Source organism: Sphaerodactylus townsendi, linkage group LG08 (assembly GCF_021028975.2).
Source record: "Sphaerodactylus townsendi isolate TG3544 linkage group LG08, MPM_Stown_v2.3, whole genome shotgun sequence".
NCBI lineage: Eukaryota > Metazoa > Chordata > Lepidosauria > Squamata > Sphaerodactylidae > Sphaerodactylus > Sphaerodactylus townsendi.
This window is the reverse complement of record NC_059432.1, coordinates 28,241,415-28,254,457: the sequence shown is the minus strand read 5'-3', so window position 1 is coordinate 28,254,457 and position 13,043 is coordinate 28,241,415. Positions and strand designations below refer to the sequence as shown.

Sequence of the window (13,043 nt, the reverse complement as noted above, 5' to 3'; positions counted from 1 at the left end):
CCAAGTGGAGCACAGGAGATTTCTATTTACTAAAAAGAACTGCTGTGGGAAAGCTTTTAATCCTGAAAACCTTCAAGGACACAGAATATCAAAAATAGATCTGCAAGAATTTATACTAAGACAGCCATTTTAAAAACTGAGAATGTTCCTGAAATGCCTCCCAACATTTTGGGCCAGATTCAGTCCACTAAGTGTGAAAGTGAGTTTTTTTTTTAAAAAAACTTTATTAAAATGTGTTGGATACAGACAAACCTCTCTCTGCAAACATGTTTCATGTTTCCAGAAATGGGAAGTTAAAACATTTTGCCAACAGAATGATGTTCTCTTGACTTTCCAATCTGTAGTCCAATTTCTAAAGTATATATTAAACTTTATATCCATACATCAAGGTGTTAAAACTCGTCTATTGACAGTACATGGCAGGCAGAGGGGAGAAACGGGGCAGTCATTCACAGTCACTTTCTCCAGTGGCTATGCTTACCACCTTCATAGAAGGCTGTGCTTTGACAGGGCACAATCTTATGGCTCTGCCTACAAGGTCTTCTGTTTTAAGCATGGAACCAGAACGTGCCATTTCAGGTAAGGGTGAGCAAGTTGCATGTTGATTTAAGAAGAACCATCCATTTGCATTCCTTGAATGTAACAGCCAAGTAGGAGAACTCTATTTGCTCGGTACTGGAGAGAGAATTATTTACGTTGGATCAATGGAGTCAAGAGCATCCGCTGGGCCACTACAGTTTGATGTGGTTCTCTTAACACCTCCTTGGCATCAAACCCATAGGCACTTTAGCCTAAGTGAAAGTCACAGATAGATGAGTGAAGATCCTTCTACAGAAAACCCACAGGCTTCACAGAGACAGGATTACAAGGACTCAGACTTCAGTGCTGCAATATGCTGCCATTCTGGTGAAGACACAGGCGAATAGATACAAAATGACTTACATTCTAGAAGTGGGAGCCCTCTTGGTCCTGGAGTCAGACTTCTGCCTAGTTACCTTTTCAGGAATAGTCTGTTATTTCATGGTTCTTCCAATCAAGGTACAGGGCCGCCATCTCGGGAGTATACCAACCAGTTTACCCTTTGCAAGTCAGACTTCTCAACATGTACAAATTAAGTGTATCATTTCTGCAGCACGTTCAACGTCTTTCGCTGACAGCAAAGTATAGTTGCATTACACATCTCAGAAGAGTATTGTCAGGGGACTACTTGGCACTCAAAGAGTTTACACAGCTTTAGGTAAGTTGAAAAAAAAAACCCTGACATGTCAGAGCACTGGGCAAAGTTGAGATTCCAAAGTTGAAGTAACTGCATTTTCAACACTTGTGGGTACTATGCAATCACCACCAGCACAAGAAGCATTGGGCCTTTCAACTGTCAAGGATCTTATTCTCTTTCAGTGAACCAACTGTTAAGACAAAGGGCACAAGACCACAGCTGCCAATCAAATCACAACACACTATTCACAGCATCGATATACCTCTCTACAGAACAAGCGCCTCGAGTACCAAAGCTGCCGTTCACCTGCTATACTGTTTTGTATTTCATGTTTTCTAACAGAGTCCAGAACTAAGCCAAGATATTTCCAGACCTACTTAAACCTCTCTGAGAAATGTCTTACTTTTCTCTTTTTTTTTGCTTATTATTATTATTTTTTTACTAAAAATGAAGATGTGGAGACAGGAATGGAAATTCAAACACAAGCTCTGTTGAATATAAAAAAAAGAAAAGGGGTTAGTTTACATTAATAGCATTATGATATGCATATGTTGGAACACTTTAATGCCATAGTAACCCAACAAAACCATTTCATGATTTCTACTGCTGTTTTCAGCAATTGCCTGCAATGTAGTAATGATCCATACGTCAGTGAACATTGCTGCTGCAAAAGAGATGGCCGGCGAGAAAGTGATCGTAACTTGAAGGGGTGAGCAAAGGTGATTAACCGCAACCAGACTCCTACCCATAAGGACATGGAAAACGAGAATGAGTGTGCCTGTGTGCGTGTTTTATTGCCCCCACCCCGCCCCCAACTAAACTCCCTGTAAATTAAAAAGAAAAAAAATCATTGCACAAGTCAGTCCCAATAGCACCATCTTCATGATCAAGCAGTGTGACACAGCACAACCCTCTCATCAGGCTATTAAGCCCCGCTCTGTTTACTAAAGTTTTTTTGAATATCATGATAGCTGGTTCAGTAATTTGGGAACTACCTAAATATTCTTAAATAGATTTTAAAAAATCCTAACAGATTCTGGCCCAAACAAGATGAATGTTAAATGAGGAAAAAAAAATCTAAAAGGGACACCATTTACATTAAACACTTTCTTTTAAAAATATAATTGCTTTCTTTGAAGTCAATTGGCTACAGTGGTGAGACATGTTCCTTGTTCAGTCACTAGAGTACTGTGTGCAGAGTTTCTCACCCCAGCTCACCAGACCCACTGCAACTGAAAGCCACGGTTTCCACAGGAAACCACGACCACTGGAAGTGACAACCTGCACCAGTGTACAGAGTGTAATCTCCCAGGCATGAGGAAAATAACTGTATCACCACTGTGATGTAGGGTAACTGAAGACAGGAATTTCTGGGTCACTACTAGTATGCGGTCGGAGAGCCTTCCATGTTCAATAGAAAAGTCCATAAGGAAGCTGTGAACAGGATCAGTCCAGGCGTAGATCCATCTCTCCAAATATCAGTCAATGTACTGTGATAGCCAACGGAAACCTTCGCCATAGCCTTGTCTCTTCAATACGCTACACATGAACACTTCCATGGGGCGTGTGTTCAGGTCCTTCAGTGGCACACTTCCCTAGAAAGTCAAACAAGTTTTTTTTTTTTTGACTCAATATTCTGCCCTTCCCGACTGGAACCGGGCTCAGGGCAGCGTACAAGCATATTTAAAAACAGTTTAACTAGCACATAAAATCCCAAGCACACATATCATTAAAAAAAACCCAAGATGGTAAGCACTGTGTAAACCTATGAAGAACCATCTAGGGCCAGCTCAGGCATAAACCCTCATTAAAGTGCTGTCCAAGTATGGGCAGAGTTAAGGGAGAAGCAAATGAAGGGTGACAGTACATTGATGGTTTATTGTTATTATAGGGAGGCTGGCAGATAGAATAGGGACATATGGGTGGTCTCAACCAAAGGCCCAGTGGAACATCTATGTCGTACAGGCCCTGTTATTCTCAGATTTAATTAGCCTAGGCTTTCAAATACACAGAGGAGCAAACACACTGTTACTTAATGATCATCCACTCGAGTTTGACACAGATGTCACGTGACCATTCTATCTTTTGAGTGGCACAGCTATACAAGGGAACTTCAAGAACAGTATCTTACATCACACTGAAAGAAGCAGGCGAATGGTACCACAAATATGTACCGATTTTAAATTATTGAAAAAAGATCTCCAAAATGTTTGTGCATTCATATCCCTCCCATGCAAGTTTTGTGGCACAAATTCCTCTGCTCAGAAGTAATCTTCAGGGGCAAAAGTAATCCAGGATCAAGATCTTTTCTCTTAAGCTCTTGCAAGCTTCAATGATAGATATGTCATTATTATTAGAGCTGTCACTAAAAGGTTGATTTGACTGTATATCAGAGACAGACGCATGAAGAGGATATTTTCAGTAATTCTCCAGGAATGCTAGAATTCAAATTTCTTTAGGCATTTATGTATGACTTTTGTCTCCAACTGGAAACCAGAGAAGTTTCCATGATTCTTTCCCTTCCACCTTAACCCAGCACCTACTTGTGAGGTAGGCTAGGCTGAGAGACAGCGATTAGCCCAAGGTCCCCCAGCAAGCCTCATGACAGAGTGGGGATTCAAACCTGAGTCTCCCAAATTCCAGCCTGGTGCTGTTACGATCAAACCACATTGGCTCTGACCTTGAAATGTATCTCCAGTATGAGATAAGAAACTTAAAGGGTGCGGATTTTATAATACAGCACTCATATTTCTTACCTTTCCTGTGGTCTGTCCATAAAGTCCAAAAATTTCTCGCAGCTTCTCCTCGCTGATAGCTTCTGGTCTATCGATTTTGTTACCCAAGATAAGAATGGGCACATTGGATATTGTTTCATCAGTCATTAATGCCTAACAGTAAAAAAGAGAATTACATATGTCATAAAATATTTGCAGCAAGCAAGTCATGCTTGTATATATCCTTACTTGCAATGGGTGCAACTGAAAGCTATTTTTGCCAGTAAGTGTGTTCAGGCTTGCCCTAAGACTCTTTCTATTCTGCATTCTCACAAAATTATATTAAGTATTACAATCCCAACATCATAAAACAGGGCAGGCTTCTATTTCAGAACTCAAGTCAATTTAGATGACAGATATTTTCCATGGCTAGAATGAACCAGAAAGTGAATCCAGCAGCAAGCCTTTATTGGCATAGACAACAGGACAACAATAGTAAAAAACTGATTAAAAACATATATAATGCAGGAAATAAATGTTAAGTGAAAGGAAAACTACTGGCATTTAGTAATTTCCAGGAGAAAGTCTGCCACTATCATACAAAGAGAAAGATCAGGATTGTCCAGCAAGTAGCATAATCTAAATAAATCGGGGAGATCGGGTAAATGTAAAGGAGTAAGATTCACATACTTGGATCTGAATTCCTTGAATCTGAAACAGTGTAGTAATTGGTGGGCCTTTTCTTGCTTGATAAATCTGCCATGTAACAAGGCAGAAGGCCTAACATTAAACCTGGTGAGCATTATGGCTCTCCTTTGAGCAGGGTTTATTAAGCAATACAGGTAGTGTGCCAAGTGGCCCTGTTCAAATGGGAGAGAAAAATACAGGGGGGAGCATGTTCTTTTGGCTGCAGTGATTAGGCAGAGAAGTCTCTATCCAATAGTTCACCTTTTAATTTTCTATACGCTTCTGAGTAGGACAAAGGACAAAGTGAATCCACTGACAGTCCAATAGAAGCCATTTTTTCTTCGATTATGGAAAACCAGGGGTTGGAATGGGTATCAGATAGCAGACCAGGTGTCAGAGAGCAGACCAGGGAATTACAGTCCAAGAGAAAATGAATTCGCAGCCAGAATCTAAAAGCCCTCAGCCAAGCGGCTGAGCCAGAAAGTGATCAACTCTAACTACCCACTGTGCAACGTGTGTATGTGTAAACTGCACTAAAAGTCACAGCTGACCCATGGCAACACTGGAGACTTGTCAAGGGAAGAGACGTTCAGAGGCGGTTTGCCACTGTCTTCCTCTGTTTGGGTTGAGAGTTCTGAGAAAAATGTGACTGGACCAAGGCCATCCAGCAGGCTTCATGTAGAGGAGTGGGGAATCAAACCCATTTCTCCAGATTAGAGTCTGCTGCTCTTAACTGCTACACCAGGCTGGTGTACAAGAAGATCCTCCACATATTAACTCCCAGCTGATCAACAGGCCAGAGGCAAGAATCAAGACACTAGCTGGACAGCTAGAAACTCAGCTCTTCTGACTACTTTGCCATTTGGATCCATCACCTTGGAATCGTTTACTACATCTTCCCATTTGGACACATACAACTTACATCAATTTCTTGAGGAGATAAATATTCCACATAGACTAGCAGTAGACAGTATAAAGGAACCTGCATCACCAGTTAGAAATGCTACATACGTTGAGCTCAACTTTGGATTCCAGAAGGCGTGAGTGATCTGCACAGTCCACTAAAAAGACAATCCCATTGATTGCTGGTAGGTAGTTCTTCCAGACACGTCGAGCTATAAGGGAAAAATATTTCTGTAAAGCCTCAGATTAGGAAACAATATGACCACTGGTGAAGCCCAAGGAACCCAGGTTGTGATTCAGCTGTTGTTAAACTGCAGCTTGCTACTGGAACAAAAGCCACCGCCATTTCACATGATTATTCTTTTGACAAATGTCATTTTTTCCTGTTATGTATTATCTCAGTAATCTGAAAGAAGCTTTCATTTGACTTTTCACATTCTTATGGCCACATCATGACAGTAGCTGATGTTGTCTTACTGACTCTCAGCGTGATGTGTCCCATAATAATACTCACATGCAGAAAGTTCTATCCGAGGAGTAATTCTACAGCCATTTACATGATCACAGTGGCATTTTATACTTATTCTGTGATGATGGAAGGAACTGTGGAGTTTCTCTGTGAATAACACACATACAGAACTTGTGCTACATAAAAGCCCTTCCAAAGGATCATCCTGTCCAGCTAATGACATCTCCCCAGTAATCTCCTCCTCTGCTTCAGAATAAGAGTGTGCCGTCGCATTGCAACTGACTCACAGCTATGCCACTCAAGGCAAGAGACAAACAGAGGTGGCTTGGCCTCTGCACAGCAACCTTGGACATCCTTGGCAGTCTCCCACCCAAGTACTAACTGTGGCCAACCCTGTGGCCAACTGAAGAGCTCAAGCAAAGCTGGCTTATTGACATTTGCACCAAAGACTGACAAATCTGCAGTGCTGAACAGCAAATCCTCAGCAAGTAACTCCCTTTGTACCCCTGTACATTTCATGTTTCAATATTTCTTAACAACACCTACCTAAATAAGGCAAGAATAGAGCAGGCATGTGTTCTGTATTTAGCTCTATACATGCTCAAAAACAGTGATTTTGAACTTCAGTAAGCTACTAAGAGCTTAAACATTATTTCCATGTTCATGACACTAAATACTCACAACACTGTAGCTGGTTACAATGTCAGTATAGGGTTTCAATAATTTTATGATGCTACCCTGCTGTGACTGTTAAAATATCATATCCAGTAGTGGATATGCCAGGGTGTTAGACAACCAAGTGCCACTTTAAGGTGTCATGTGGGGGGCGCCATTGGGCTAGTCCTCCCTGCCACCCTGGGGGAAAAAAACTTTTGTTACTATACCTTTAAAATTTGCAGTTGCTGGGGCGCACCAGTGGCAGGGAAAGGGAAGAAGAGCGAGCAAGCCCGGTGAAGAAGCAGCCTTGAAGAATTCCAACGCTGATATAGCAGCACCACCTGCCCTGCCAGGGAGGGCCCAGCTGAGTAGTTGGCCAGGGTATGCCCTGTGCCTGAACTCACCTCACTCACTTGCTGCTTTGCCTGGCTTGTTGTCTCTCCTGCAGGCTGCAGGGAAGCAGTTGGCCGCTGCTGCAGCCCAGCAAATTTTAAAGGTACCTCACCCCAAAGGATTTTTTGGTGGGGGCGGTGAGTTTGGGCAGAAGCAGCTGTGGGGGGTGGGTTGGGGATTTGAGAGATTGCCTCAAGCACCATTTTCCATAGATATACCCCTCATCATACCCTGCTAAACTGGTAGAAAAACAACATGTAACTGAATTACAAACAATCTTAGCCAAAGGGACATATCCCAAGAAGAAAGTTTACTTCTTTAATATAAGAAGAACGCACACAAACCCCATAAGTGAAACCCGCTAAATCAACCAGATTCTAGAACACCAAAATACAAAAGGAAGGAGGAAGCTTCCAGGGTATTGTGTGTATTACAATGGAAAAGTTGACTGATATGAAACTTTTAAAAATCAACTAAATCCAGGATTTAGAAAAACACACCCAAGATACTTTCATTCTGCTTCAAGCCAATGATACCTAGTCTGACAGAATAATCAACACCCAGACAGAAGCACAGTATTTGCTAGTTTTACCTTGCTCATGGCCACCAAGGTCAAAAGTTGTGAATGTCATTCCAGCAATGGTCAGCTCTTCCGAAGCTAAAGAAGGAAAATGATTTATGAGTGATAGTAACAGTAATGCTGCACTGACTTGTGTAAAAGCGCCTGCTGCCAAAAGAGAGAAAGCCCTCGAGATCCACAACACCTTAGGCACATTACATAGTTCAGGGTTAAGAATAATTGCACCCAAGTTGTACAAAGAATTGAGAGGCTTCAAAGTATCATATAGAAAGTCATGTGCAATAACTAATGCCTGTCTATGCAGTCTCCTGCAATCTTTGTATTTCAACACATAAGGATTGATTCTGAACTTTCCTTTGAAGAGCTCACCCACAACGAGAACTCTTATGCAACTTCAGTAAAGCTCTATGCCAGGCTAAGATTAACCTTATTGATCCACACCAGGAACTTTAAAAAAGCAGAAGGACTACATCTGGTAACAACAATAACTAGGCAACACTTACTTGGATGCAGTGTAGGAACATGCTGACCCAATCTGTCATCTTTTAGCATGTGCAGAAGGGTGGTTTTGCCTGCATTATCTAAGCCCAAGAAGACTAACTTGCCAGACTTCTTGTATAATCCTGCAAGAGAAAAGGAAAGTATATAAAAATCTAAACCAAGAAAATTACTCAGGATGGTGAAAATAACCAAGGAGGATTGAGAAGAGTTAAGAGGGGGCTTGCTCTAAATTGGGCGAGTCAGCAAAAACATGGGAAATGAAGTGCAACTTGGGTAAGTGTAAGGTGATGAACACTCGACCAAACAAAAATCCCAATCTTAAATATATGCTGATGGGAGTCTAAACAACTTAGAATGAAAGATCTTGGGGTTGTAGTGGAAAACACTGAAAAAGGCAAACTCCATGTTCGGAATTATTAGGAAAAGAAATGAAAATAAGATGGGTAACATTGTAATGTCCTTGTCTAAATTTATAGGGCAGCCACATTTGAAATCCTGTATGTTTTTGTCACCACATTTCAAAAAGAATACTGCAGAGCTGGAGACAGCACAGAGGATGGTAACCAAGAGGATTAGGGTACTGCAGCACCTTTGCTACAAGGAAAGCCTGGAGCTTTTCAGTCCAGCAGAAGGTGACGTGATAGAGGTTTGTAAAATTATGCATGGGGCGGAGAAAGTGGACTGGGAGTTTTTTCTCCTTCTTCCACAATACTAGATATTGTTGGGAAATAGGTTAAGACTAAAAAAATACAATACAATAACCTTTATTAGGCATAAGCTAAAAGGTTGTTTAGGGCCTGAACAAGAGCTGTTAAACAGGGGTGGCAACAAATTATCAGGAGGTAATTGAACTGTTGAATTTACTGCCCAGGGAGAAAGTGGTGGATGCAAACCTGAATAGTGTTAGATGGATTTTGGGGAGTGGTCGATCAACGGCTACTAGCCATGGTGACTGATGGCCATCTCCACTTCCAGAGGGAACAAACTTCTAACTACCAGTTCTGTGAGGGAGCAGCAGGAGAGGGCTTCAGCCCCTATGCCCTGTTTGTTTAGTTCTTTAAGGTAACTGATTGGTTACTATGTGAAACAGTTAGATTAGATGGACCACTGGCATGATCCAGCAGGCTCTTGTGTTCAAAGAGCCGTTCAATAATAACAAATGTATTTTCAATACAGTACATCATTAATCATCCTTGGCCATTAAGCTGTCAATTTTGAGTGAAAAAACCCCTTAAGACTAATCAATGGTTTCCTAAGATGAGTTCTGAGACTTTTCTCCAGTGCTACTCTTGAAGAAAGCCGTTCTATGCAGCAAGAATGGGCTGTTGCAACCTGGGAATAGGATTCACTACATCTTATTATCCTATACCCAATTTACCATTCTTCTTTTATCTAGGATTCACCTTTTTCTTCCTTTTGTACTAGATTGTGTGCAATTCCACAGTTAGACTGTGTGCTCTGGGTTCAGCAGTTGTGCAATTACCTGTATTCTATTTGATAACAAACACGAAGAACAGAAGAGAGACCTTTGTGATACGTTAATAAATCAGCCAGGTTTAAGAATTAAAAGAGACCAGTGTAGCGATTAAGAGCAGCAGAGTCTAATCTGGAGAGCAAGGTTCAATTCCCCACCCCTCCATATGAATTCTGGTGGGTGACCTTGGACCATTCACAGTTCTCTCAGAATTCTCTAAGCCCACAGAAAGGCAGGCAATGGCAAACCACCTCTGAATATCTCTTGCCATGAAAAACCGGTGGGGTTGCCATGTCAGCTTGGACTTGTCGGCACACGCATGTATAAAAATTAAAGTTAGCATAGTGTCCAAGACAGAAGAGGTGTGTGGGTAAAAAACAATACATGCAAGTGATAATAAGGGGAAGGACAGAACAGTGCTGCAAGATCATTATCTCTAATAAGATGAAAAATGAAAAGGAGTGGAGGAATTAGTGACAGATTTCATGCTCCATTCCTCATAACCATTAGTAACAGACTATATAAAATCCACCAGGATAGATGTGCCCTTATTAGAGAGACACGTAATATCTTAATGTCAATGCTAAGCTCAGGACCTGTTCACAGGCAAACACCTGAAGCCTTACCTAGAAACTGCAGTACGCTGCTGAAGCCATTGTAGATCCATTCAAATATGAACGACATTGTGGAAATCAACTGCCTAAAGGGGGGAAATCATATTTGATTGAGAGCCTTGGCTGCAAACCAGAACATTTCATCTATCACACTTACTTACAAACTTAAACACTGTCAATTAAAGCCTGACATCCAATTACCAATAGGAGAAAAGTTGAACAGCAGTTCCTTCACACGTTTAAAGAAAGCAGGAACAAATCAACACATTTCTCAAAAAGGCTGAAAAAGCTATAACCTATCAACAGCTTACACACTAGACTCTATGTTTGCTTGATTCTCTGTACTAGTGTAATTTACATGTACAGCAGGTTAAAATAACCTCGTATGTAAAAGCAAAGTTCTGTTCCAAGAAAAAAAAAGATATGAGACTGCTCCTAATTGTCACTACTCTATAGAACAGAGTACTTAAATATGCAAGTTACAGAAGCCACTCTGATTATAACCATACACATAGAAATATTAAAGGGCAAGAAAGAATAAATAACAACCGCTACTTCGGTTAACAGAACCAAAACCCTAAAAACATTGCAATGCTTTAGCAGGCAGAAATCAAACATCTGTAAGAGCTCACAGCTTCTTCCATCTACCCCACATACTTGTTAATTCAGGCATGGATTTCCCTCTTTTAACAAACACACCCACCAACTTTTTTTATCTAAGACAGAACTGAATATGCTGACTAGATGCCAGACAACAGTCCTCCTTCAACACTATTTAATGGACCAAACAGGGACAGACAATTTAATCAAAGAACCACCACCACCCCAAAACAAAAACTGCTTTCATTTAAAAGGAATCTGGACAGTAATATCTTCTAGACCATTGGTAATCCATTTCCCTAAAACTGTACCCCCATATTAGTAAATCCATTATGGGGTTTTGGCACTCGCCCCTAGGGGAATGAGTCCCCCAGGCTGGGAACCACTGTTCTTGACAGCTCCACACAGGCTTAAATTTCAAACACAAACTCTGTTTTAAAAGTGATCTTTATGAACATTTCATAACACACCCACAAGAAGCAGATGCACATTTTCTTTCCTTGAGGCTCACACTTAAAAACAAGCTCTTTTCTCCTACTTACTGCCTGGATCTAAACACAAAGGTCGTAGTCGCTGCCTTTTCTCCCTGCCCACGCTTCTCATGACTCACAGCCTCTCAAAAGCATAAGCATCCCCTATCACTGTAATCGTAAAAGTTTCCCCAGATCCCTACAAGCACGGATGTGAAAGTCCTAGAGTAATAACGACGAAAACTTTGCGTCCAGAAAGCATATAGTCCCGCGTGGGGAGGACCCCTTCGCATTCCTATTCACAACCCTCGACGGCCAGTCGTTGCCCAGGAAGACGGCTCGCGAGGATGGCTGATCACAACCACAGTCTCCCCCGACGGGACTCATCTCGAGGCAGGGATACGGGGGGGATGACTGGACCCCGGAGTCTGTTGGGGGCCCCCGACTGCTGGCCTCTGCCTCACAAAGACAGGCAGGGCTGGCCTTGATTGCGGATGGGGGGGGGGGCGCAGGCGCAAGGCGGAGGGAAAAGGCTTTTGCCCAAACGCCACGTCGCGTGGTCACGGTCGAGAGACCTCTCGGAGGGAGAAAGGAGGGAGAGAAAACACGTCCACGCTAACCGGGGAGACGGAGGCTCGGGGAAAGAAGCAGGGCCCGCCAGCACTCCCACGCCGTCGCCCGGCACCGTAGGGCCTTCACTCCCGAAAGGGCTCAGGGGGACGGAGGGACCCCCGCCCGGGACGAAAGCGGAAGTAGCGGCGCCCCCCGGAAGTAGCAGTGTCCCCCGCCTTCCCTCCCTGCCCCCACCCCGCCTGCGTGTCACTCGCTCTTCCCCCTCCCTCCGGCTCAGACCCAGCCAATCATCGCCGCCCTCCCTTCAACCTCCTCACGGCCACACGGTGCTCGCCCTCACCTTCCCCAGCACCGCACACGACCCAACGGCTGCCTCCCTCTCGCTCGGTTCCCCCCGTATCCCTCGCCGCCCTCACTCCTCAGCCGCCAGCGACACGCAGGAACTACGTAGCATCCTCCCGCCTCTACTTCCGGTGGGAGGTCAGGGGGAGGAGAAGGAGAAGCCGCGACGTGTCCTGTAGACGCTGTGATGACAACGGCGGTGACGTCACAAACCCCGCCCACCGGGCGTCTCCAGTGGGAGATCAGCAGGAGGAGGTGAAGCCGCGACGTGTCCGAGAGGCGCTATGGTGACTGCCGCCGAGGGTGACGTCACAAACTCCGCCCCGCGGACGTTTCAGGTGGTTTGGGGGAGAGGTGGTGTGGAGGGAGAGGCGCACGCAGATCCTCCTTTTTATCTGGCTCTTTTTCCAAACTTTTCGGACAGCATACGTGGCTCTCCCTCCTCTTCCGTTTTATCTTCACAACGAACCTGTGAGGTAGGTTAGTCTTATTTACGGGTCACCCTGCAGGCTTACTAGCAGAAGTGAAGAAAGGGCTTGAATCAGGGTTGTCCAACTCTGGTTCATGGACTACGATTCCCATCAATCCCTGCATGTACTGGCAGGGGCTGATGGGAATCGAAGTCCATGAACATCTGGAGGGCCAGAGTTGGACACCCCTGGACCATATGTTCACCCAGGTAAACCTTCCTGCACCACACTCAGCATTTAATTTGTCTTAAAAACACCACAAGATAACTATTTGTGATTTTTTAATGAGTTTCGAAGAGAAAAAGTCTACGAGGAATTTCAGAACTCAGTCCCCAATTGGCTGAAAGAAAGAAAATGATTTGGATGTGATTTGCTGTTGT

General features: G+C 43.3%; 1 protein-coding gene across 2 annotated transcripts; it reads right to left on the bottom strand.

Annotated features, from left to right (window-relative positions):
• Positions 1-204: 204 nt before the first annotated feature.
• Positions 205-12,317, bottom strand: SAR1A (secretion associated Ras related GTPase 1A). Of its 2 annotated transcripts, none has more exons than XM_048506122.1 (7): positions 12,192-12,317; positions 10,221-10,294; positions 8,123-8,242; positions 7,632-7,697; positions 5,629-5,732; positions 3,973-4,104; positions 205-2,811 (listed from the first exon to the last, which is right to left on the bottom strand). In XM_048506122.1, the coding sequence occupies exons 2-7, from the start codon at positions 10,276-10,278 to the stop codon at positions 2,695-2,697; spliced, it is 597 nt and encodes a 198-aa protein (XP_048362079.1). In that variant the 5' UTR covers positions 10,279-10,294; positions 12,192-12,317; the 3' UTR covers positions 205-2,694. The 2 variants fall into 2 exon arrangements, with proteins under 2 accessions (XP_048362079.1, XP_048362080.1); XM_048506123.1 differs by lacking the exon at positions 12,192-12,317 and adding an exon at positions 11,899-12,025.
• Between the last annotated feature and the right edge of the window lie 726 nt (positions 12,318-13,043).